Source organism: Armigeres subalbatus, chromosome 2 (assembly GCF_024139115.2).
Source record: "Armigeres subalbatus isolate Guangzhou_Male chromosome 2, GZ_Asu_2, whole genome shotgun sequence".
Lineage (NCBI taxonomy): Eukaryota > Metazoa > Arthropoda > Insecta > Diptera > Culicidae > Armigeres > Armigeres subalbatus.
In genome coordinates this window covers 459,857,801-459,881,455 of record NC_085140.1, presented here as the reverse complement: position 1 = coordinate 459,881,455, position 23,655 = coordinate 459,857,801, and the positions used below count along the sequence as shown (strand labels likewise).

The following is a 23,655-nucleotide window of genomic DNA, read 5'->3' as shown; positions in this document are numbered from 1 at the left end:
AACATTTGGCGGTTTTTAACTTTTCGCGGTACGACATTTGGCGGTTTGTACCTTTTCGCCGAATGACTTTTGGCGGAATGTACCATTTCGCGGAATGCACCATTTCGCGGAATATTAATAATAATAGCCTTTGTTCATTCAGCATTCCTACAATTATTACCTGCGAGGTTTCTAAGCCAGGTTACCATTTTTTTTGCATTCGTTAAACACGAGATTTACATGTTAAAACTTTTATACCTAAATAAAAAGCTGAAAAAATGGTTTCGATAAATTTCCTAGACCGGGCCAGAAGTTGAGCCCAGCCTTCTTCAGCATAGTCTTGCTTGGCACGCATCTTCCCGCACGGCTAAGGAAGGCCTCCCAGAATATTTAGAAGAAGTTTTCAAAATTCCAATTGCGCCTTTTCCCGGCAGATACATCCATTTGAAGAAGACGTTCCCCCTCCTTTCGCCTTATACCGGACAGATGCATCAATTTAAAGAAGGCGTTTCCCTTCTTTCGCTTTATAACGGACAGATGCATCAATTTAAAGAAGGCGTTTCCCTTCCCTTCGCCTTATACCGGGCAGACGCGTTCTTTTTAAGAAGGCATTATCAACTCCTTTCGCCTTATACCGAGCAGAAGCATCCATTTAAAGAAGGCGTTACTCCTCCCTTCGTCTTATACCGGGCAGACGCGTTCTTTTAAAGAAGGCATTATCAACTCCTTTCGCCTTATACCAGAAAGATGTATCCATTTAAAGAAAGCGTTATCCCTCTCTTCGCCTTGTACCAGGCAGATGCATTCATTTAAAGAAAGCGTTTACTCCTCCTTTCGCCTTATACCTGGCAGTAGATATGGTGGGGTTTCAAGTTTTGAAACTCATAACCCGAATCGAACCCGAACCCGACCCGAACCCGTCGGATTTTTAAAATTAATACAATATCGGGTTCGGTCGGGTACGGGTTTGTGAGATAAAAAAATCGGGTCCGGGTCGGGTACGGGTTTAAAAAATTAAATACTGAAAATTAGTTTATTCAGATTTGTTAATTATGAGGCTAGTTTGTTGTTTGGGCTTACATTTTTTCAATTTAAAGAGAACCAGAAAATATCTAGTTTGGATTTTCCGGGGAAAACTTTTGTGTGTTTTCAAATGCGAAAATTCTCGGGTACAGGTCGGGTTCGGGTTTGCATTAAATCCAAAAAAAAGTTAGCCCGTATTTCATGCAATTAAGCAGAAATCGTTAAATATTTGAATGATAATTATTCTAACTGAATTCCGCCAAATGGCATTCCGCGGAATGATTTTCGGTGAAAAGGTGCATTCCGCGAAATGTGTTTCGGAGAGTTGATACATTCCGCGAAATGTTTTTCGGTGAAATAGTATACTATACAGCCTAATAACATATTTTGAATGAAAATTTCCAGAGTAAAGGCTAATATCATATACACCAGAGCTTCCCAAACCTTTGGGTATGCGACCCACCTAGTAAAATTCTATATGTCTCGCGACCCACCTATGAAACAATGCATTTTACCAAGTAGTATTAAGCATTAATTGAATCAGAATGTCATCTGTTTCAGCTTCTTCCACATAAAAAATATTCACCGTTCCTTACATGTGCAAATGCAAAGAAATGACGAACATGGTATTAATTGTCAAAATGTTAGCCTTTTTTTTACTTCATTAAGAGGACAGCTTTTAGGCATTAATGTTTAAATAAAATAACGTGGTGATGGATATTTAAAATAAAATGCGGTTTGAACTTGAAATTATGTTCCTGAAAAAATGATCAAAAGGTTCGGCATTCGAGCTGCAATTAATATTTGTTCTGCGCGACCCACTAACAATCCGCTCGGGATCCCCCTGGGGGCCAGGACCCACAGTTTGGGAAACCATGATATACACGCTTGAAGAATTTAAATTAGGTGTAACTCATTCTGATCTGTTCTAAATTACACCCTTTTTTTTTACACGGTTTGGTTTTAGTCGTTTAAGACCTTCAGCGTCAATGAAACAGTGAGTTAATCCCACGAAAAAAATCACAAAAAATCAAAAAAAAAATCAGGGGGTATTTAAAAAGCTGTGAAAGTTCAGGTTAACCGAGAAATTAATGAATTCCAATCGTGTAAAAAACCTGGTTGTATAATTTATAGGGTATAATGTCCAATAGTGGACCCCTAACTTATATCAGTTGAAGTGTGCATAGAATCTATTTTCAGTTCCCTGCCTAGATTTGCACGAATTTGTAGAATAGGCAACGTTTGACGTTATTGGTTCTAACTACTAAACTACTATGAACAACAAGGCTAAGAAGAATTTATTTATTATTTTATTTAATAAGAGGCTAAGAATTCATTACTTCTGTTTATCAGTGGAGGAATCACATTCGACTGTAAACAATGATTCAAAATCAAAGTTTTACTACCAGAGATGTTATTTTAATGTTCTTCTTTCTCTCTTAAATAATAAAGAGAAATTATTCACGGAAAATGCTGGCGATCACTCGTGTATAGCGATATTCAAGTCGCTCATCCGGCGCCTGACACTTGGTTTTTCCCCACTTAACCTGCAGTTGAACGTAGCGGTCATAATTTAACTTTTTTATGAAGATATGCAACGCAAGTGTGCTGCTCATATTCAGTTTTTTTTTTCATTTGAATAGTGAAAGACGTAAGTGAAGCAAACTGTGAAACGAAAATATTTAGATTAATATCAGTCGGTACGAAACGTAACTGTCATGTCAAATCAAAACAAGGTGTAAGAAAAACGCAGAAGTAAAACGGTCAGCATGGCTGATGTTTTCCACAGGTGGCGGCTAATTGGAAGGTTACCTAATTAATGCGTATGGAAATTGAGATTCATATCATAATTTTGAAAGCTTGACTTGTACTTACCATGGTAACGAACAACGGGTTGCTTGCTTGGTGCTTGCGATTTGTTTTTCAGACTAGTGGCCATCAGCTACGTCACATATATGAAGTCCACTTTGAATGAAATGTGACTTTAAATTTAAAGATTTAATTACCCTTTATGAAGAACAAACAAATATAAATTAAAACTATGCCACATTTGTAACAAAGGTTGATTGCATACTATAGCATAAAACATTTAATCGTACATTTTTGCATTAACCTTTTTCTGCTTAAAATGATGTAATTTGTCGACTTTCCCTCACTTATTTCTCTAACACTTGTTGCGAGTAACTGACCGTTCATTCATAAGAAAGACCACATTCAAATTCGCTTCCGATTTCATTCATTTTTTTTTCGGCAGCTTGGACTAATTTCATCATCATCCACGCTTATCCCCATCTCAACACTATTGCTGTCAGCTTACGATTCTGTTTTCATCAGTTTTCAAATCCCACTATAGCAAACTCATTCACGCAGCAAAAGAAACATCTCTCCACATGATCGCCTTCATCATTACGATCTGACAGGCGGTTGGGAAGAAAAATTACCTCAATTCGAAACGGTTATGAATGGGACGACTGGCCTGAGAACATTTCGGAAGTTGAGATCACCGATTAGTGTCTGAATGAACTGGACCTATCAAGTTCGGCCCAGTCTATATTGAAATATGTATATATTATAAAAAAAAGCTAGTTGTTAGCATACCTTGCACAGACACGATCAACGCAATTATCTCAATTTTACTTTTCTTCTCCGTGACTTTTGATTGCAGATAACAGCGATAGCGAAATCCGAGATAAACCTTACGGTAAGTACAGATTGCCCTGCCGGCGTGCTGCTTCCGAGACCCATTTGCAGGTGGTGATGCCATTGGCCATTCACCGTGATCACAACAACGCGGATACTGCTCTTTTGTTTTCGCTCTCGATCGATAGGGAAGCGATCGCATCCACCCCGGACAGGAACAACATAACGTGGATGTATGGCGAACAAAAACTTTTGTAGCGTTGGTAGTTAAATTTGAATTTTGACAATAAGGTCACGATTTAGTGCAAAACATGAACATTATCGGAACGATAATGAACTTGTTGAAAAATTTTCAGATAATTATGCTGCCTTCAATGTTAACGATCATCGATGGTGTAGAGAACAAACATGTTAAAACTGAGAGAAATGGATTCACCCAATTTGAAATCATTGAAGAATTTCTTAAGATGTGTTTTTGAGCGCGAATGTCAAGAACAGCTGGAGCTACTCGCATATCGGTCGAATTGAATTCCCATTATGCCACGCGTTCAGCACGAGCCATTGTACATTTAGGCGGAACTATTTGATCCTGGCCTGTATAACAAATGTTGGCACGGGCTTTCCTAACGGTCCAACATACGTATGCTACGCTAAGATCTCGAATTCGAAGACACTATCGCTACCTGGAGAAGCAACAACCCTTTTCAATTGACAAATAATGTGCAAGACGTTAACACTCTGTTGTGTCTAATCGCGGGACTCGGGAGGAAACGGCACGAACCAAGGGCGTTGCTTTGCGTGTTGTGCGTTGACGAGGACGGGTTTACCGCCGATGTTTCCCGGCGTTATGGCTCAGTTCACATTGGAAGGTTGCTTCCCTTTCATTCGAGAAAGGGTACGGCTGGAGATTGACGCAAGCAGAAAAGAACCTTGTCATGGTTTTACCGGAGGGATAGATTTGATAGTTTTTTTTATTTTCATTTTCGTATAATAGCTACATGTCCCAAACAGCATATTTTGCAAGAAAACGACGTCATTTCGAAAACAATAAATTTATTTGAGGATATAAACTACTTTAAACTCAGTAGCGTTTGTGTATTTTCATTCTTACGAACCCATCGTACGTTTTTATAATGATATGTGATGCGACCGCAGACGTTTCAAGGCTCAAACAAACTGAGGCGATTTGTTTGCAGAAATCGCTCTCAATAGATAACGAACAATCTCAAGAAAACAAGTCTATCGCACTGGTATACAAGTTGGGAAAAAAAACTGATGCGGATAGGCGGCCCCCACCGCCCGAAGGGGTATGATAACACGCTTTGTTCTCGCTCATTTTATGTTGGGGACCATATTTTTTTCGCACAGCTGTGTAAAACAAGTAAGATGCATCATTGGCCCCCTCCAATTGAGCCTTTTGAAAAAAAAATTAGCATGGGGTATATACCCCCCCCCTCCAATCAGTTCATTATGATAACAGCTTCCGTAAAAACGTCTCTCACAGTTGTGCGGCCCCCAACGCTAAATGAACGAGATCAAAGCGAGAATCATAGCTTCTTTGTGGAGACTGCTTTTCCGATTCTATTTTTTCGCACTTGTATACAAGTTTGATAAGTTTGTTATCATGGCTTGTTATGATTCGGAACAGTTTTTGACTTTCTTTTATCGTTGTTCGTCATCTATTGAGAGCGATTCCTGCAAACCCTGGGGTCGTGTAAAACCTCAAACTCTATAATTTGATGATAATACAATGATGAGAATAATATTTTTAGGGGCTTCTGGGCCACTTGGGTTCAATCTGTTCACATCGACTACAATCCGAAGGACAGAATGGGCATTTTCTAAATTGAGTCAAAGCACGTACTGTAACATCTCAAACTTCATGATTTTATAATACAATGATAAGAAAATTTTCTTTAAGGTTCCTGGGCTACTTGGGTTCAATACGATACAAACGCGACACAATCCGGAGGACTTACGTAACGGCCATTTCCTAAATTGTGTCAAAACAGATCATGTCACACCTCAAACGTTATGATTTCACAAAACAATGATGGAAATAATATTCAAAGGGTTCCTTGGCCACTCGGGTTCAAACCAGTCACATTAGCCACAATCCAGGTCTTTGAATTCGGACAGCAGTTCCGCTCACATCGGCTTCAACCTGAAGGACCTACGGAATGGTTTTAAATTATTGAGTCAAACAGGTGCAAGCTTCGTGGTTTTTCAAAGCAATGGTAGTAATTACATTTTTAGGGTTCCTTGGCGACTTGGGTTCAATTCGACTAGACTAGGGTTGATTTTGATAACCTGTTTTGACCAAATTGGACAAGTTTTCTTTTAGTAGGTTTCACGGATCACAGCCAATGTGACCAAATGGCCTAAGAGCCACAAAACAGAATTTATTTCATGTTTCGTGAAATCATGAAATCCTATTTTGATCGGCAAAATGCAATCTATGACAAAAGGTTGAAAGACAAAAGGTCGAAATGACAAAAGGTCGAAAAGACACAACGTCGAAAGGGACAGAAGGTTGAAAGGACAAAAGGTCGAAAGGGATAAAATGTCGAAAGAGACAAAAGGTCGAAAGGGACAAAAGGTCGAAAAGTACAAAAGGTCGAAAGGAACAAAAGATCGATCAAGACCAAGTTGATAACAAGTTGAGTGTATTCCAGAGGAATTTGTGATGCATTTCAACTTCAAGCGGAAGTAATGTACTTATCTCATCAATCAGAGCTGAAGAATGAGCTATTTTCAAAGAAGAAGTATTTACAATGAATATAAAACAATATTATGAATATCTATATAGTTCTGTTAGAGATAATAAAAGATTATTGATTTAAGAAATAAATTAAACTTGTCTAAGTTTCTTGTCTATTTCAACCTTTTGTTCTTTTCGACCCTTGTCTCTTTCGACCTTTTGTCACGTTCGACGTTTTGTCCTTTCGACCTTTTTTCCCTTTCGACCTTTTGTCCTTTTCGACCGTTTGTCTCTTCGACCTTTTGTATTTCGACTTTTTGTCTTTCGACCTTTTGTCCTTTCGACCTTTTGTCACTAACCCGGCAAAATGACCTGTTCAGCCAAATGACATTTTCGGCCAAACGACGTTTTCGGCCATTCACTGGTGAAAATCCAATCATTACATCTATGTGTGGTACATAGAAATTTTAGAATCGAGTCGTTTTCGGCCTAATAACCGTTTCGACCAAGCGTCCAATTCGGACAAATGGAATTCGGATAGGCGACTTTCGGCCTAACGTGTTATTCGGCCAAGTGACATTCGCCCAAATGGCTTTCGGCCGAATACCTTTCGACCAAACTATCCTTCTCTGGCTGAACAGAAAAGGCTGTTCTTATACCGAAAAACAAAAATACAAACATACTCTCCAGGAGCACAAATGTGCACAACCCGCACAAAAATTGTAAGCACGCGAATGAATTTTGGGGCATCAAATTTCTTTTCATTGAACATTATTTCTATCCATGTCCATAAATGTTGTTTTTTTAATTCATTCATTTCTTTCTTTTTCTTCAAAACAATGAAAAAACCTCAGGGGAATAGAAATTCCCTTTTTTGACATCCGTTTTATGAACAACCTTGAACTTGCTTTGAAGACATTGGAGAATGCTCCACTTGATGATAACATAATTGTATAGCGGTCATCAAGAGGTTGTCATGTAAAGCTTAGTTTTATTGTTAGTCTTGAAAAGTTGCTTTCCAAAACTGCTAATAGTGTTTGATAAAACTCAAAATACTACTCAGGATTGGTTACATTAACATTTTACAAAAGCAGTGATTGATTTACAATTTTGGAATACTTCAAATTTAAATCTGAAACAGACTAGACAGTCGATGGATTCCTCAGCAATGCATGTCCCCTTATCAACATACATCCTTCAGTCCAAATTTTGTCAAGCAGCAGTATTATATTATGTTTGAAATATTTTTAAATAAACCGAATAATTATGTTGCTTCTAAGAAAGGAGTTGTGATTGAAGAGTGAATTTATCCGTAGAAAAAAAGGGGCATACATACAATAATATGGTTGAAAAACATATGCGTCACGGAATTCATACATAGTGCAAATCTGTATGAAATGGATCCGTGGGATCACAGATGCTGCAATTTTTAGCTTCGTTCCACAAATTTATTTCAATTTATACAGCCTTACAAATATTTTTAATTTTTTTTGGGTAAAAATTTATGCTAAATGCACTTTTGGAGGATTCATTTTCGAGCCAGTGACGGGGCCGTTTGGCCGAATGCCACTAGGCTGAAAGTTGTTTGGCCGAACAGACCATTAGGCCAAAAGTCATTTGGCCAAAAGGGTCACATGGCCGAAAGGGTCATTTGCCAAAAGGGTCGTTTGCACGAAAGGGTCGTTTATCCGGAAGGGTCATTTGACGAAAAGGATCATTTGGCCGAAAGGGTCATTTGACCGAAAGGGTCGTTTGGCCGAATAGGCCATAAGAAAAGTGAGAAATTAGGAATGAGAAGAGAGACGTCTCAATTCTCATTCCTCATCTCTCACTTCTGTGTGAAACGTCTCACTTCTCACTCCTCATTTCTCACTTCTCGGTGTAAAAAGTGAGAAGCGCGAAGTGAGTAGTGAGACGTCTTACTACCCACTTCGCATTACTCACTTTTCACAGTGAGAAGTGAGAAATGAGGAGTGAAAAGTGAGACGTCTCACTTCGCATTACCCATTTTTCACAGTGAGAAGTGAGAAATGAAGAGTGAAAAGTGAGACGTCTCACTTCATACTTCTCGCTGTAAACAATGAGAAGCGCGAAGTAAGTAGTAAGACTATTCACCACGCGCTTCTCACTATCTACAGTAAGAAGAGACGTTTCAGAACTCTTTTCACTTTAAAAAGTGAATAGTGCAAAGTGGGTAGTGAAACGGCTCTCACTTCGCGCTTCTTACTTTTTACAGTGAGAATTGAAAAATGAGGAATGAGACGTCTCTCTTCTCACTCCTAATTTCTCACTTTTCAAATGACCTGTTCGGTTATATGCCACATGACAGCACACATGTTCCTAATTGGTTTCTGCAACTGATGTGTGACCAGATTCAGTCACAATCAAGTTGCTGTAACCATTTTTGTCTGACTTGTGCTGCTCGGGTAATGACTCTTTCGGCCAAACGACCCTTTCGGTCAAATGACCTGTTCGGCTGAATGACCTTTTCAGCAAAATGACTTTCGGCCAGATGGGTTTCGGCCTAATGGTTTGTTCGGCTTAGTGGCATTCGGCCGCATGGCTTTCGGCTGAATGGGTTTCGGCCAAACGACCCTTCCCCTTTTTCTCCTGGTATTCATTAATTAATTTGTGCCATTAGTTAATATTGTGAAGCTAGCGCACTACTCCCAAGGCTAGGTAATTTGTTTTATCTTATCTCGAGAAAATTCCATCTTCGGTTAAAACATGTTGTCTAACTTTGTACCGGATAGAGAATAAATATAATATTAACTTGACTAAAACTATGTCCGCAAAAATATTTTGGGCTTTTTTAGTGGAATGTATTCAACCGCCTAAGACAAGTTTTGTTGTTTCCATTTAATTCCATTACGTTTTGTTATCTTCGCAGATACGTCGAAAGTAAAAAGGACAAAAGGTAGAAAGTAAAAGGGTCGAAGGACAAAAGGTCGAAAGAACAAAAGATAGAAATTACGGTTGTAGGACAAAAGGTTGAAGGTCAAAAAGTCGAAAATCAAAAACTCGAAGGTAAAAAAGTCGAAGGTCGAAAAAATTAGGCAAATGGTCAATCAACCATTCTTTTGCACATTTATGTTTATTTATGTTTTACCTGATAATTTTCCAATGTTGAATTTTTCCTTCTTTTAGTCATAGGCTGTTCTTTTGAAATTCGCATATTTATATTTATTTGTGTTTCACCTGATTATATTTTATTATTGACTTTTTCTTTCTTTTAATCATAGACATTTCTTTCGAGTTTCGCACATTAATATTTATTTGTGTTCAACCTTATTTTCATTGTTGATTTTTTTCCTTCTTTTATTCATAACCTTTATTTTAGAGTTTCGCTTTTTTATACTTACCACATATGAAATACCAATAACACATGACAACATTTCATTCTGGAATTTTCCTTTTGTTCAAACATTTACACATAAACAAAGATTTATTGTCAAACCAATATTATTATCAAAGTGTTGCTGGGCTTCATTTACTTAAATTGTAATTCCTGAAAATAGTAATTCACTCATTTTCATCTAAATCATTCGAAATATGTCATTTTAGCTTAACACACCATCTTCTAATGACCGAAATTTTATTTTTATGTGCTCAAAAGATGATATATTGTCTACAAAATTAGCTTTTAAGTAACTATAAACGAATATAGTAAATTTAGTTTTATTATTAGAAACCGTTACTTACTTACTTGATACTTGATGGGCTACAGCTCTTCGATGAACCTACGCTGAATGGAGTATCCTTCTCCACTGGACTCGATCCTGGGCCAATCGCTTCCAGTCGCCCTGAACATTGAGCGCCCTCAGGTCCTCTTCAACTGCAAAAAGCCATCAAGTACGCGGCCTTCCACGAAGCCTGCGGCCTCTTCCGGGTTCTCTACTAAATATTATCTTCGCTTGACGTTCTTCCGGCATACGAACAACGTGACCAGCCCACCGTAGTCTGCCGTGTTGTATAAGCTCAATAATATCCAGCCCTTTATACACCTGGTACAATTCGTAATTCATGCGACGCCGCCAGATACCGTTCTCCTGTTTACCGCCGAGTATTGTCCGCAGCACCTTACCCTCAAATACTCCGAGAGCTCTCGATCAGCCCTTCTTTAACGTCTATGTCTCATGGCCGTATAAAGCCTCCGGAAGAATCAGAGTAGTATACAGCGCGAGTTTTGTTTTCGTTTGCAGACTACGGGACTTAAGCTGGTTACGAAGTCCGTAATAAGCCCTATTTACAGCTGCAATACGCCTTTTCACCTCGCGGGTAACATCATTATCGCACGTCACTAATGTTCCAAGATACACAAATTCTTCTACCACTTCAAATTTTTCACCATCCAGCACTATTTCGCTACCACCACCACTAATGAACCCACGTTGAAACCGTTACGTTACGCTATAAAGTAGGTAGGGGTATGGAATAGCCCAAATTTACGTTGTGAAGGTTTGTGTTTCATTTTGAAGTCAACTAGTAACAATTTTTAATTGTTCAGATTTCAAAAAATGTTTGATGTCGATCAATAATATAAACTTCAATGCTTGTTTAAATTTGGGTAAAAATTAATTGTAAAGTAGAAAAACAAAATTTTAAAAAGGTGAAAGTGATGAAATCGCCAATTTGAATGTATTGCTTAAAATGTGTTCAGATCGGTTTTAGAAAACAAAATAGTGATTTTGAGCAAAAACTAAAAATTGGTGTTATAAGATTAAGTAAACTCTAAAGAAAAGCGCCTGCTAAAAATATAAGGCATACCTCGTAAGAACAGTCTATGTTAAATAAAATGAAACCTCCAATCTCTGTCTATTCGACTTTTTTTTCTGTCGACCTTTTGTCTCCTCGATCTTCCGTCCTTTCGACCTTTTGGTAATTATTTTTTCAACCTGTTTTTCCTTCAACCTTCTGTCATTTTTTCGACCCTCTTTTCCTTCGACCTTTCGTCCTTTCAAAATTTTTGACTTTCGAACTTTTGTCTTTTCGACATTTTGTCCTTTCGACATTGTATCCTTTCGACCTTTTGTTCTTCGACCTTTTGACCTTCTACCTTTTGACCTTCAATCTTTTGACACAGATTCGCCCAGGTCTGCTTGCCAGATCTCCGTGGCGTGTTGTCATCGCATTTCATATCGGCCGTTTGGGGTCACACATCCACTGTTTTGAAAATGTTTCTAGAACGGCTTTCAAAGTGCATTATTCCGTACAATTTGAATCAATGCTAATTTAACTCTACGGCGTCACCTCTCTTCATACGCATTTTGTCACAAAATTAAGACCCCCCCCTCAACGATGAATTTTCCCTGATAATTACGAAGAGAAAACTATAACTAAGGTCAAAATCAGTTGGTACCTTTAAATATTTGTAAGACCATCATACACTGACCCCGCAATCATGAGTCACACTCTAATATCCCTAGCAGCACACATGTCCCACATTGGTTACTGTAACTCATATGCGACCAGATTTAGTCACAATCAAGTTGCTGCAACCATGTTTGCCTGACTTGTGCTGCTCGGGATGAGTCATTTAGATTTGAGAAACATGCAAATTGGAGTGACTAATTATTGTTACAAAGTGAACCATATATGTGGGATCAGTGTACTATACGACTGTGGAAGTATTTTTGTATTCCATAATGGAAATAAAAGCTACATTCGAAAATATGTAGGTATAAGATATGTACTTACCTACTAGACACATGAGCAGCACTTGCTTCCAAATTATATGGAGACAATTGAAACGTAATTCACAGCTGCTTAAATGGATTTATGCTGTTTTTTAATGACAATCTCATAGGGGCTTGTAACCTTTTGATTATGGGGTACTTACATTATTAACGAAGGGGTATAAAACGTTTTTGTAGTGGAACATATTATAGTGGGGCGTTTTACCCAGGAAGTCGTTGAAACCCATTTTTTATTATAACGTGTTCCATGTTATATTTTCATATGACAACTCACAGGAAATTTATGCAAAACCGTAGTACAAAATACTATCAAATAACACAAAGATTGCGAAAATTGCGCCGAGAAGTTATTTGAAGAATTGCTATAACAGGGGCATAATATACCGTCTTACCCAACATATAGTAAGAATGAATGAATATAATTTAAAAACTGAACGTGAAATCAAGGCAAGTCCAAAACATTTTTTTCAGCTATGTGAACACTAAATTAAAATCAGCCAATTTTCCATCGAAACTTTATTTAGATGGTAGAACAGGTAATGGTCCAGAGGAAATATGTATTCTTTGGATGCAATGGATAGTGGTCACCATGTAGAAGCCTTGTACACAGATTTTAACAAAGCTTTTGATCGCGTTGATTTACCCATGCTTTGTTCAAACTGCAGAAGATGGAATTCAACCAAAACTTCTTCATTGGCTTGAATCGTATCTAACAATGTCGGGTTCAAATTGTAAGATTCAAAGGAAAATTATCAACCCCAATACAAGCCTCTTCTGGAGTTCCTCAAGGATCTCATTTAGGTCCGTTACTTTTTTTTTATTTGTAAATGACCTCCTCTTGTGCTTCATAAATTGAATGTCTTAATTTATGCAGATGACATGAAACTTTTCCTAAAATCAAAACTGTCGAGGATACCGATACATTCAAAGATGAAATATTGGTATTCCATACATGGTGTAAAAAAGTCTTCTACAGTTGAATATAAAAAGTGCAACTCAATAACCTTCAGCAGAAAACGAAACATACTCAGCGCAAATATTAGTTTTGATGATCAGAACGTAGTAAGAAGCAATAGAGTAAGAGATTTGGGAGTAATATTGGATTCAAAACTAACTTTCATCGATCATTATAACTTAATTGTAAGCAAATCCAACAACATGTTAGGTTTTATAAAACGATTCTGTTACAATTTCCAGGACCCATACACAATAAAAACACTATATACAGCTTATGTAAGGCCAATCTTAGAATATTGCAGCATAATTTGGTCCCCATTTTCAGCTATTCATGCCAACAGAATTGAGTCAGTTCAAAAACAATTTTTATTATATGCACTACGAAAGTTAGGGTGGACCGAATTTCCATTGCCACCATATGTAGCTCGTCGTAAGCTCATCAATATTCATTCACTGAAAGTGCGTCGAGATTTAGCAATGGTAACTTTTATAAACAATATTGTTTCAAACAGAATTGACTCAACGGAGCTATTATCAAAACTTAATTTTATGTTCCATTACGATCTTTACGACATCGTCAAATATTCTCCGTAAATTATCATCGAACAAACTATGCAAAAATGGCCCAATGAATCAAATGATGATCACTCATAATAAACATTGTGACACTATTGACTTATCGATGTCCAAAACACAGCTGAAACAGATCTTCTCTCGTATTATAAGCTAATGACACTTTACAATAAGTTTAAACAGTATCAACATTATTTAATGTTATTTAGAATAGTTAAGAATACAAATGTAAATAGGTCTACAATTATGATTGACGACAATAAATAAATAAAGAAGACCTATGCACCAATATTCCAAAATCTGTAAACGACAACATCGTATTTAATCACATCGTATTTAACTTGTAGTGTGGTCACCTTTTCTGATGCTAATTACATGCTTGAAGGCCAACTTAAGCAAAGATTTTCCACAAGGCACGGTACAGATGCCAGAGGCAACCCTTCCCGATTGGTCGAACAAACCCTCCCGCTGATGGTGACGCGAAAAGCAGCAACAACATCAACAACAGCTAAATCATCAGTCTCAAACGTTCCAATTTCTGAACTCCTAACCCCCATACTGGAAGGTGAAGAGCAAGACACGACGGAAAGAATAGTTGCCTTGCGGAAACAGTCAAGCGTGTCTACAATCGATCGATGAAACGACGACGGTGGCCGTCAATAGGAAGCAAACACCGGCCGCCCGCCGCTGCGCTGCCGCCGGGATTAAAGCTGAATGAGTCCAGCAGCCACGAAATTAAAGCAACGCTGCTGGACCAGACACCACAAAACTATAGGTAGCGAGCGAGGACGTATCGACCAACCAACCAACAGTCCCGACCGTGGTCTTTGGCAACACAAGAAGGATGCGAAAGTTGAGGGTGAATTACTTCTTCTTTGTTGTGTGCTTGTATGTGTGTATGCGAAAGATATCGGAGTGGGGTGGGAGTGCAGCTCAAAGTGCAACCAAAGACGTGTGGAGTGACATTCGTGTTGCCAGTCCTAGGAGCCTAGGCTGAAGCATGAACAATAATAATTGATGGCAACCCATGGAAAATTAGTCTAATGAGGTCGATGACTGCTGCTTCATCCGATGGGGAAACGCAACGTTCTGCCGTATGGGATACTGATTCAGTGGAATTTGGGGTGGTTTCACCCTGACCACTGCCACGCGCCCCGTCGCCAGCGGCATCGTGGTGCGGAATCGGCGCGCTTTTGTCTTTGACTGCTAGACGCCCATATTTCTTGGAGGATTGTACATGGAACAGACACGCAGCAGACTCATTATTACTCGGAGGTGCGAGTTGATTTCGTCCCTTCGAGTGTTGGCGGTTCATTGTCTTGCTGAAGGGAGTCGTAGACGCACATAGTTAGCGTCGGCTTCTGGTAGCTGGGTGAACGGATCGAATCAAGTCATATCGAATCAGGACGTGGTTCTTGTTTTCGAGATGTTGACCTAAAACCATTTGGTATAAGGTTATGAATGTTTCGAAATATTTTTTTTAAATATTACATCAAAATCGTTTCAAATTACAAAATCAAATACTTTCATATTACGCATTTATATCAGTAATATATTAGGTGAAAAGTATAATGATATAATTGACCAACGAGGATTAGAAAATTTGCTTTGAAGATTGAGATGGAGTCCAATTTCACTTACTGTCCTTCGTCGTTATTCAATAGTATGACTGCAAAATAATGATTAGGCAACATCCATTAATCACGTAACGCTTAGAGGGGGGGAGAAGGGTTTTCTAATGTGTGACAAAATTATAAAATTTTCAGATGCATCATACAAAAAGTGTGACATAGGAGGGAGGAGGTTGAAAATGGTTGATTTTTGCATAACGTAGTTATTGGATCCTCTCTTATGCCCAATGACATTATTCCTAAAGAACACTATTTAAATACATCTTGTTCTCGCTAACTGCCACCAACGCTCTCTTGGGACTAATCGAGTCGATGCATTGCTATCCCTGCGTTATCAACTTCAATTCCAGTTCACACTCACATTCGCTCTTCACTCGAAGGTAGTCCCTTATGGATTGCCACATACGAAGGAGATTGTTCACCGGTGATAGTATTTAATTTAACGAGACGGAAACATGCAAAGTGATTTACTGTAATTGATTTCCAATGAATGCAATTGTGTTGGCAAGGATGACCGTTGGATTAATGCCAGCAGCCAGCACAAGTACATACAACGGTAGCCAGGGAAGGTGATGAAATTCGAGGTGATAAAAACAAGTACTGACAGTACCACAATCCTCTCTCTTTTTATTCTATGTATGTATAAAAACTATGCTAGGGCGGTGATACCTCGCATTACTTGTGAGATTTCCTAGCAAATTTGTCATTTATGAATTCGTCTTTTTCAACAACACAACTTGTTTTAATTCAGTATTAGCAACACAATTAATCCTCAATTTCGCCGACAGAGTCTCATATACGACTTGTTTACAGCGAAAAAAGCGCAAAAGGAGGAGTTAATATATGACATATCTTAAGATTCATCTGATTTTTTTTCTGAATCTCAATCATAACTCAATCAAAACTAAATTGTCTTATTCCGATGATATGTACTTCTTTATTTATTTTTAAAATATATTACTAATTTCAAAATTTATTTTGTTTTTGCCTGTTGTCTTTCTTTTGGCCGATGCCTACTATGCACTTGAGTAAACATTTTGATTTTTAAAATTAAAACAAAATTATATAATACAACATAATACAACATAAATATAAGAAGTACATAAAAATTGAACATTGTTAGTTTAAAATACCTACGGTACAAGATCTACTCATATTCTTTGTATCGAGCAATACCCAAAATCGGATGTAAAACTGCGAATATACGACCAAAATCTTTTGCCTATATTTTTCGAGGGTGAACCCAAACTTTTGGCCGGAAGGGTATATTAAATCCACGTAAGCAGCTGTCCGTACACCACGTGGAAAATTTAGGGAAGGGGGGACATGGCGAATGTCCACGCATACAACTTTTTATGAAATTTATATGAGCAATTGTCCATGCTTGAAAAATTTCCGGAAATGTGTCCACTCAAACTAAATATACTTCATAGCCTTGTTGTAAATTGCTTTGATGATTGGTAGTACCTTCTACTACTTAGATATGGAAAATGCATAGAATAAACAATTCTTCTCCCTAAAATCTTGAAGATGTTCAATACACTTGTTGTAGAGCTTTTTCATTCTGCAGCGTGCTTCATGAAATAATTGAGTTATTTATCGATAGGCAATTTTAATGTTTTTAATTGTTTAACAGATGGAATCACGATATTTTCTATTTTGATACTGGACCAGTACCCACGATGGTGACGGTTTGAACATGTATGAAGCAATGGGCATTTCGGGATTTTGACTTTGAAATCAGTGGATGAAAGGAAAGGAGAAAATGAGTTTTCAGCAGCTTGTTGTATTGTGGCTCTAAGACATTTCCTTTGTTTTCCATATGCTACGATCACTACGTCATCCGCATAAATTAAAATTTGAACGTTGAATTTAAATTGAATTAAAAAGTGGATTGATCACTGTCCGGAACATATTTTGCTGGCGAGTGGAGGGGAGCTAACTGTCAAAGAAGGAAAATCCATACAATTTGACAGCTTGGTACCCAACATGTTCCGGACAGCAGAACAAAGGGAACCGAAGCCACAATCTTTATCTAGTAACTAAAATATCTTTTATTCATATTCATCAGAAATATGAAACCATCGTAGGTGGATCCACAAGAAAGCCAAGTTGATGGTGTCTCAATGTGCAATGAATACGGCCAACACTCTTATGACAAAATAGATTAAATCGAGAAGGCTAATTGAAAATGGGCTGCGAAATGGTGAGTTGACATCCGGGAAGGGCGCCTAACATAGCTCTGGTCCTCACAAGTTCCAATACTCACGCTTCCACGGGTCTTCCGATGACAATTGACCGCCAGCTAAGGGTTGCGTACATAGCTGGTAGTGTAGCCTGGGCACTTTTGTCCTTCTGACATCAGCTAGAGTGAGAAGGTGCGTCATGTGGGGTCTGCCTAGGATGTGGTGGGGGTTCGACAGTGGGCTCTGTTGAACTTCTATAAAAAGCTGCATGTGTCCCCAAGCAGGCCCTATCAAAGCGACCGTGTGCCGCTCGAAGCGCACTAGCCTAGTCCTGGTGTTGGGTGGACTTTAAACAAATTTGACCTGACTGATCGAGCGTCTGTCCACCAAGGAGGTGCGGCTCCAACAGCGTCTGTTCTGGCATCCAGCGGCTGAGTATGAAATGCTATTCCCCGGAAGCTATACCTAAGATGGCAGCCCCATCCCGGTGGATAGGGAACCTTGGGCTAACAACCTACTGTTCCCGAAACATCAATTTGTTCGAGAATCCGATAATGAAAGAATACGGACTGATTTTACGGCGACGACTCTTAGCGCGAAACAACGGACACGAATAGGAACATGGAACGTTTTAACCCTAGCCCAGCAGGGTAAATTGGCACAACTTGCCAATGAGGCACGCCGCATGAAGCTTGAGATCCTGGGACTGAGTGAAGTCCGTTGGCCAAACTTTGGAGAACACAGAACGCCGTCGGGACAAGTTCTGCTATATTCTGGTTTACGAGGTGAACACGCTCCCCGGCAACGCGGAGTTGGCTTCTCTGCGCTTATGAAGTGGGAACCTATAAGTGAAAGGATAATCGTTGCCAGATTTAGAACATGGGTCCGAAACCTTACTATAATCCAATGTTATGCGCCAACCGATGCTGCCGATCTGCAAGACAAAGAGAACTTTACAGTCAACTCAATGCCGTCGTAGATAGAATTCCGAAGGGTGATATCAAGATCTGTTTGGGCGACTTCAATGCAAAGATCGGATCCGACAACTCGAACCATGAGCGCATTATGGGACGCCATGGTCTCGGAGAAATGAGCGAAAACGGAGAGCTGTTCGCAGAATTTTGTGGTAATAACGACATGGTGATCAGGGATCGCTCTTCCCTCATCGACCGGTTCACAAGGTCACGTGGGTCTCCCATGACGGCTTTACAGAAAATCAAATCGACCACATCTGCACCAGCCGAAAATGGAAACGGAGCCTTCTTGATGTACGGAATAAACGTAGTGCCGATATCGCGTCTGATCATCACCTCCTCATCGGCGAAATACGCCTGCGCATTGCGCTGATTCGTCGGCAGGAGGAAAGAGTTGGACGACGATTCAACACACGCCGACTGGAAGATGCCACGGTGAAACGGTCCTTCGTTGAAGAACTGGAGACGCGTGCTGCAGATATTCCGGAAGGTGGCAGCGTGGAAGACCAATGGACCGCCATCAAGAATGCCTTCATCGCCACCAGCGAGAACAATCTGGGCGAACTACGCACCCAGAGAAAACAATGGATCACGATGAGACCTGGAGGAAGATAGAGGAGCGAAGAGAAGCCAAAGCCGCGATAGAGCGATCAAAACCAGAGGAGCCAAAGTTCTAGCCCGCCAACGATACGCGGCTCTTGAGAAGGAAGTAAAACGCTCATGTCGACGGGACAAGCGAGCGTGGGCAGACTCTCTGGCCGACGAAGGAGAGAGCCGCCGCAACCGGGGACATTTGCCTCCTCTACGATATCTCACGCCGCTTAAGCGGGGCGAAGATGAATGCAACGATGCCTATGAAGGACGCGAATGATTAGTTATTGACCGACCCAACTGACCAGCTGAAACGCTGGTTCGAGCACTTCGAACTACTTTTCAAGTGCCAGCCAGGCCATCACCACCTCGGCATGATCTGCCTAGGATCCGACGTATAACACGCGTCAATACCGAAGCTCCATCACTGCTAGAGATTCAAACAGCCATCCAAAGCATGAAATCGAATAAAGCCCCAGGGGTCGACCGCATATCAGCCGAGATGCTCAAAGCTGACCCCATGACATCCGCTCAACTACTGCATCGTTTATTTCATAATATCTGGGACACCGCAACTTTCCTGGTCGACTGGATGCAAGGTATCTTAGTGAAGGTGCCCAAAAGGGTGACCTGACTGTATGCGATAACTGGCGAGGCATTATGTTGCTGTGTACCGTTCTCAAAGTTGCAAAATTATCCTAGCCCGGATTCAGGAGAAGATCGATGCGACTCTCCGGCGGCAGCAGGCCGGATTCCGTGCCGGAAGATCCTGTGTGGACCATATTGTCACGCTTCGCATCATTCTCGAGCAGGTCAACGAATTCCAAGAGTCCCTTTACTTGGTATTCATTGACTACGAAATAGCTTTCGACCTTCTCAATCACGAGAATATGTGGGTCGCCCTGGAACGCAAGGGGGTTCCTGAGAAAATCATCGGCCTCATCGAAGCACAGTACGAGGCCTTTTCGTGTAGAGTGCTGCACAATGGGGTCCTGTCCGATCCTATCCGGGTCGTAGCTGGTGTGAGGCAAGGATGTATTCTATCACCGTTACTGTTCCTCATCGTAATCGATGAGGTTCTGGTAGATGCGATTGACCGTGAACCAAACCGCGGGCTGTTATGGCAGCCTATAACCATGGAGCACCTAAACGACTTCTGACGTTGACTGATGACGTTGCACTCCTCGCGCAACGGCGCTCTGATATGCAGAGTAAGCTCAACGACCTTGCCGAGCGCTCCTCTTCGGCAGGTTTAGTCATCAACGTCAACAAAACCAAATCGTTGGATGTAAACACGGCGACTCCTTCCAGTTTCACAGTAGCCGGGCAACCAGTGGAGAATGTTGAAAGCTTCCAATATCTTGGTAGCCAAATGGCGTCAGACGGCGGTACCAAGATCGACATAGGCGCACGGATCAAGAAAGCAAGGGCTGCCTTTGCGAGTTTAAGAAATATCTGGAAAAACAGGCAGATAAGTGAACGCACCAAAATACGAATTTTCAACTCTAACGTGAAATCTGTGCTGTTATACTCTAGTGAAACATGGTGTGTATCAGTGGAGAACACTCAACGGCTGCAGGTGTTCATTAATAGATGCCTGCGGTATATAATTCGGGCCTGGTGGCCTCACAACTGGATCTCAAACAATGAGCTCCATCGTCGTTGTCACCAGAGGCCGATAGCAACAGAAATTCGGGATCAGAAGTGGGGCTGGGTCGGTCACACTTTACGTAGGGGTGGAAACGAAATCTGTAAACAAGCATTAGACTGGAACCCAGCGGGACATCGCAGCAGAGGCAGACCCAGAAATAAAAGAAATCGACCGAAATCTAACCTGGCAACAGGTTAAAGCGATAGCCAGGCAACGCTCAGGATGGAGATCTTTCAAGTCGGCCCTTTGCACCACCGGAGGTGTACAGGATCCATAAGTAAGTAAGTAATTGAAAATCCAATTAAATAGCGACTAAACGTCAAAATGTGATGTCAAAACCGCATAGACGTTTTGTTTCCGTGTTTGGCGGAATCGGTATTTCTTAGCGCGTAAAAGCTTCCTTTGTTCAATGCAAACAGTAAACAACATTGACGCACCAATTAAAGAATGGCATTCGATAGTTGGGATGAAGTCGTGCCACAATTAGCATACGATCACTGTATTGAGTGACTTCAAGTAACTAAAGGTTGATGTGGATTATCGCGTTTTCAATAGAGTTTGACAAGAAAAGTTACGTTGTCCAAAGGTTGTTTGTTTAAGGACATGCCTCCTGGAATCCAAATTTAAATCTACTCGTGTTTTCAAGGGCAAACCACCCAATACGAAAGCAATGCATAACTGCCATTTTTATTATTTCATCGCAGCATGAGTCACCCAAAACAATTCTGTGTGACATTCTTTGTATTAGGCATTTTGTATCAAATCTCGCATTCAAACCGATCAGAGAATGTCATACTTGTTAATACATCTCATTGCATTAAGTTGGTTTATTTGGTTTCGATCAATACATCCAAACGAATCTCGTTGGCTCCTCCTAGAACAAGTATATGAATCGTGTACAGCAATATGACTTTAACCCACACAGTCTTCCTGATTCCATTTAGCTTGATAACGGAAAAGGAGACAAATATGCATGATGGTTATTCCATACTCGTATCATTCATTGCTTTACCTGTTACCCTTCCACTTGTCACATCCGCATAGCATGAAACGTGGATTATGATTGCCTTTGGGCACGTCGTTCCTCATCTGGTAAATAGTCCAGATGGTTGGCGCGTCAATCAAGATGTGCTAAGGGTGGAGGGTCCGGGTTCGATTCCCGTCTTTGACCGAATTTTTTTGTATGGTTGCTGAGGTTGTCGAAGTATACAGCATTGCATTCCTCGATGGGGGAGTGTAAAATTAGATTCAATGTAGACACTAACACATAACCAGTTCTTATTTTCTCGTGGCCGGAGACCTAATTAGGCTTTCAGCGATCGTGTACGTACACGCACGTTTCACTCACACTTTTACTCGGTTTGTTTGCAACCACGAGCAGCTGTCACGGCAAAATCAAATGGGATTGTTTGCAACCACGAACCTGCATTCGTCTTGGTGAGAAATGTCGGCGAGACCCTAATGCAAGGGCCTGCCGTTTACTTAATACGATCTGAGCATATGTCGCAAATTATGGCAAACTGTACACGAAACTAATGCGAGATTGCAATAAAATGTTGCAATCTCTGGTTGGGTGTAGAATATTAGCAACATGCGTAGAATGACAGTTGTGCGTTGCTTCCATATTGAGTTATGTGCCCTTGAAAACGCAAGTGAATTTAGTTTTGGATCTTGGAAGCCTTGTCCTTAAATTGTTTGGCATATGTTGATGTTGATGTTTTGATAGAATATGATCTGAAATGGTAGTATGAGACCGAGCATTCCACGAAATATGATACTTACACTGGACCAGGTAGAACACAATTGAGTTGAAAGAGCTTCTTATGTGAAGCGCTCATTCAATTTTAATTTCCATTATTCAAATCATTGGAGAAATAGTGGATTATCGAAGCCAGGATGCATTTATTGGGAGGTGTTCTGACTTGTCAATATCCCCAACTCATCCATCTTGGATTTTTGTGTGGAATTTATGCTCGTTTGTTTACGTTTTGCACTGAAAAACAATGCCCCCCCTCCCGTGCTGGTTATTACCATCTACTGACGAAATCGTTTAACCTATACATACGACAGGGGCTTGATCGAAGCCATAAACTCTCTTCACTCGGGAAAAAACAACGCCGGAGAATGCATCACGAGCCAGGGTTGCTTGTAGTGAAATTTTGGCAGAACGGTGAAACCTTTCCAGGATGGAGAACTTGTTAAGGAACGCATATCGGCTGTTATTGACATCGTGTGCCCTTTGGAAGAAGCCTTTTTAGTAGCATTATTTTGTCGCCGAACACGGTGAAGAGTAAAAGTTCTTGCATAAGATTTGAAAACTTCATTACGTGAAAAAGCCTCTTGCTTTAGATTCTATTCTACTGATTGAAAAACATGCCACAGGTAGCTGACTTCGTAAGGGGCATTGGTGGTCATCTTCTAATCACAGAGTATTTGGTAGCTTTGATCCCAATGAGTGGAACAACTGCCGGAAAAGACCTAAGAGAAGCTGTTAAGATCTGTACGAAGGAGCTTGGACTTTCTTGCCTGTAGCCATACAATGAAGCCGACACCGGAAGGGACGGGAAAAAATACTGGCATTGTGACACTTCTAAGAAAGGGAAAACAATCATAAGGGTATGGTCTGCACATTGCATTATTCACATAGGAAGTCTTTATGCGAAAACGTTCAATATTCCTAAACTAAAGACGCTCGTCATTAAGACAATGAACAGAAACAATGCGAGGAAACTCAGCCACCACCAATTCCAAATGATGTTGATGGATATAGAACCAAAATACGGTGAGTTGCTGTATTGTTGGGAACTTCGTTGACTAAGTCACCACTAAGACTAATATCAGAACGAATCCTTATAGGTAACAAACACAAAGTACATTGTAAAAAACGCATAATGCGAATCCACATAGGTGACAATTTGTTGAAAAACTAAGTAAAACACATATTCATATCCCCACTCTTATTTAACCTCACGTTGAGATTGAATAAGAGTAGCCGATTATCTCGGAGAAGCAAAAAGTCAACTACGCCATAGCTTCGGTTAGCGCAGCGAGGG

At 40.2% G+C, this 23,655-nt stretch overlaps 1 protein-coding gene across 3 annotated transcripts in view; it reads left to right on the top strand.

The window, feature by feature from the left end:
* Positions 1-23,655, top strand: part of LOC134213852 (protein nubbin-like) — a 346,695-nt gene that overhangs the window by 75,074 nt on the left and 247,966 nt on the right. For all 3 annotated transcript variants that reach the window (XM_062693271.1, XM_062693269.1, XM_062693268.1), the window contains one exon: positions 3,668-3,703. Coding sequence is in view for 2 of the 3 variants with exons in the window: in XM_062693269.1 (XP_062549253.1) it covers positions 3,668-3,703 (36 nt within the window). In the remaining variant the exon portion in view is untranslated. The remainder of the gene's footprint in view (positions 1-3,667; positions 3,704-23,655) is intronic.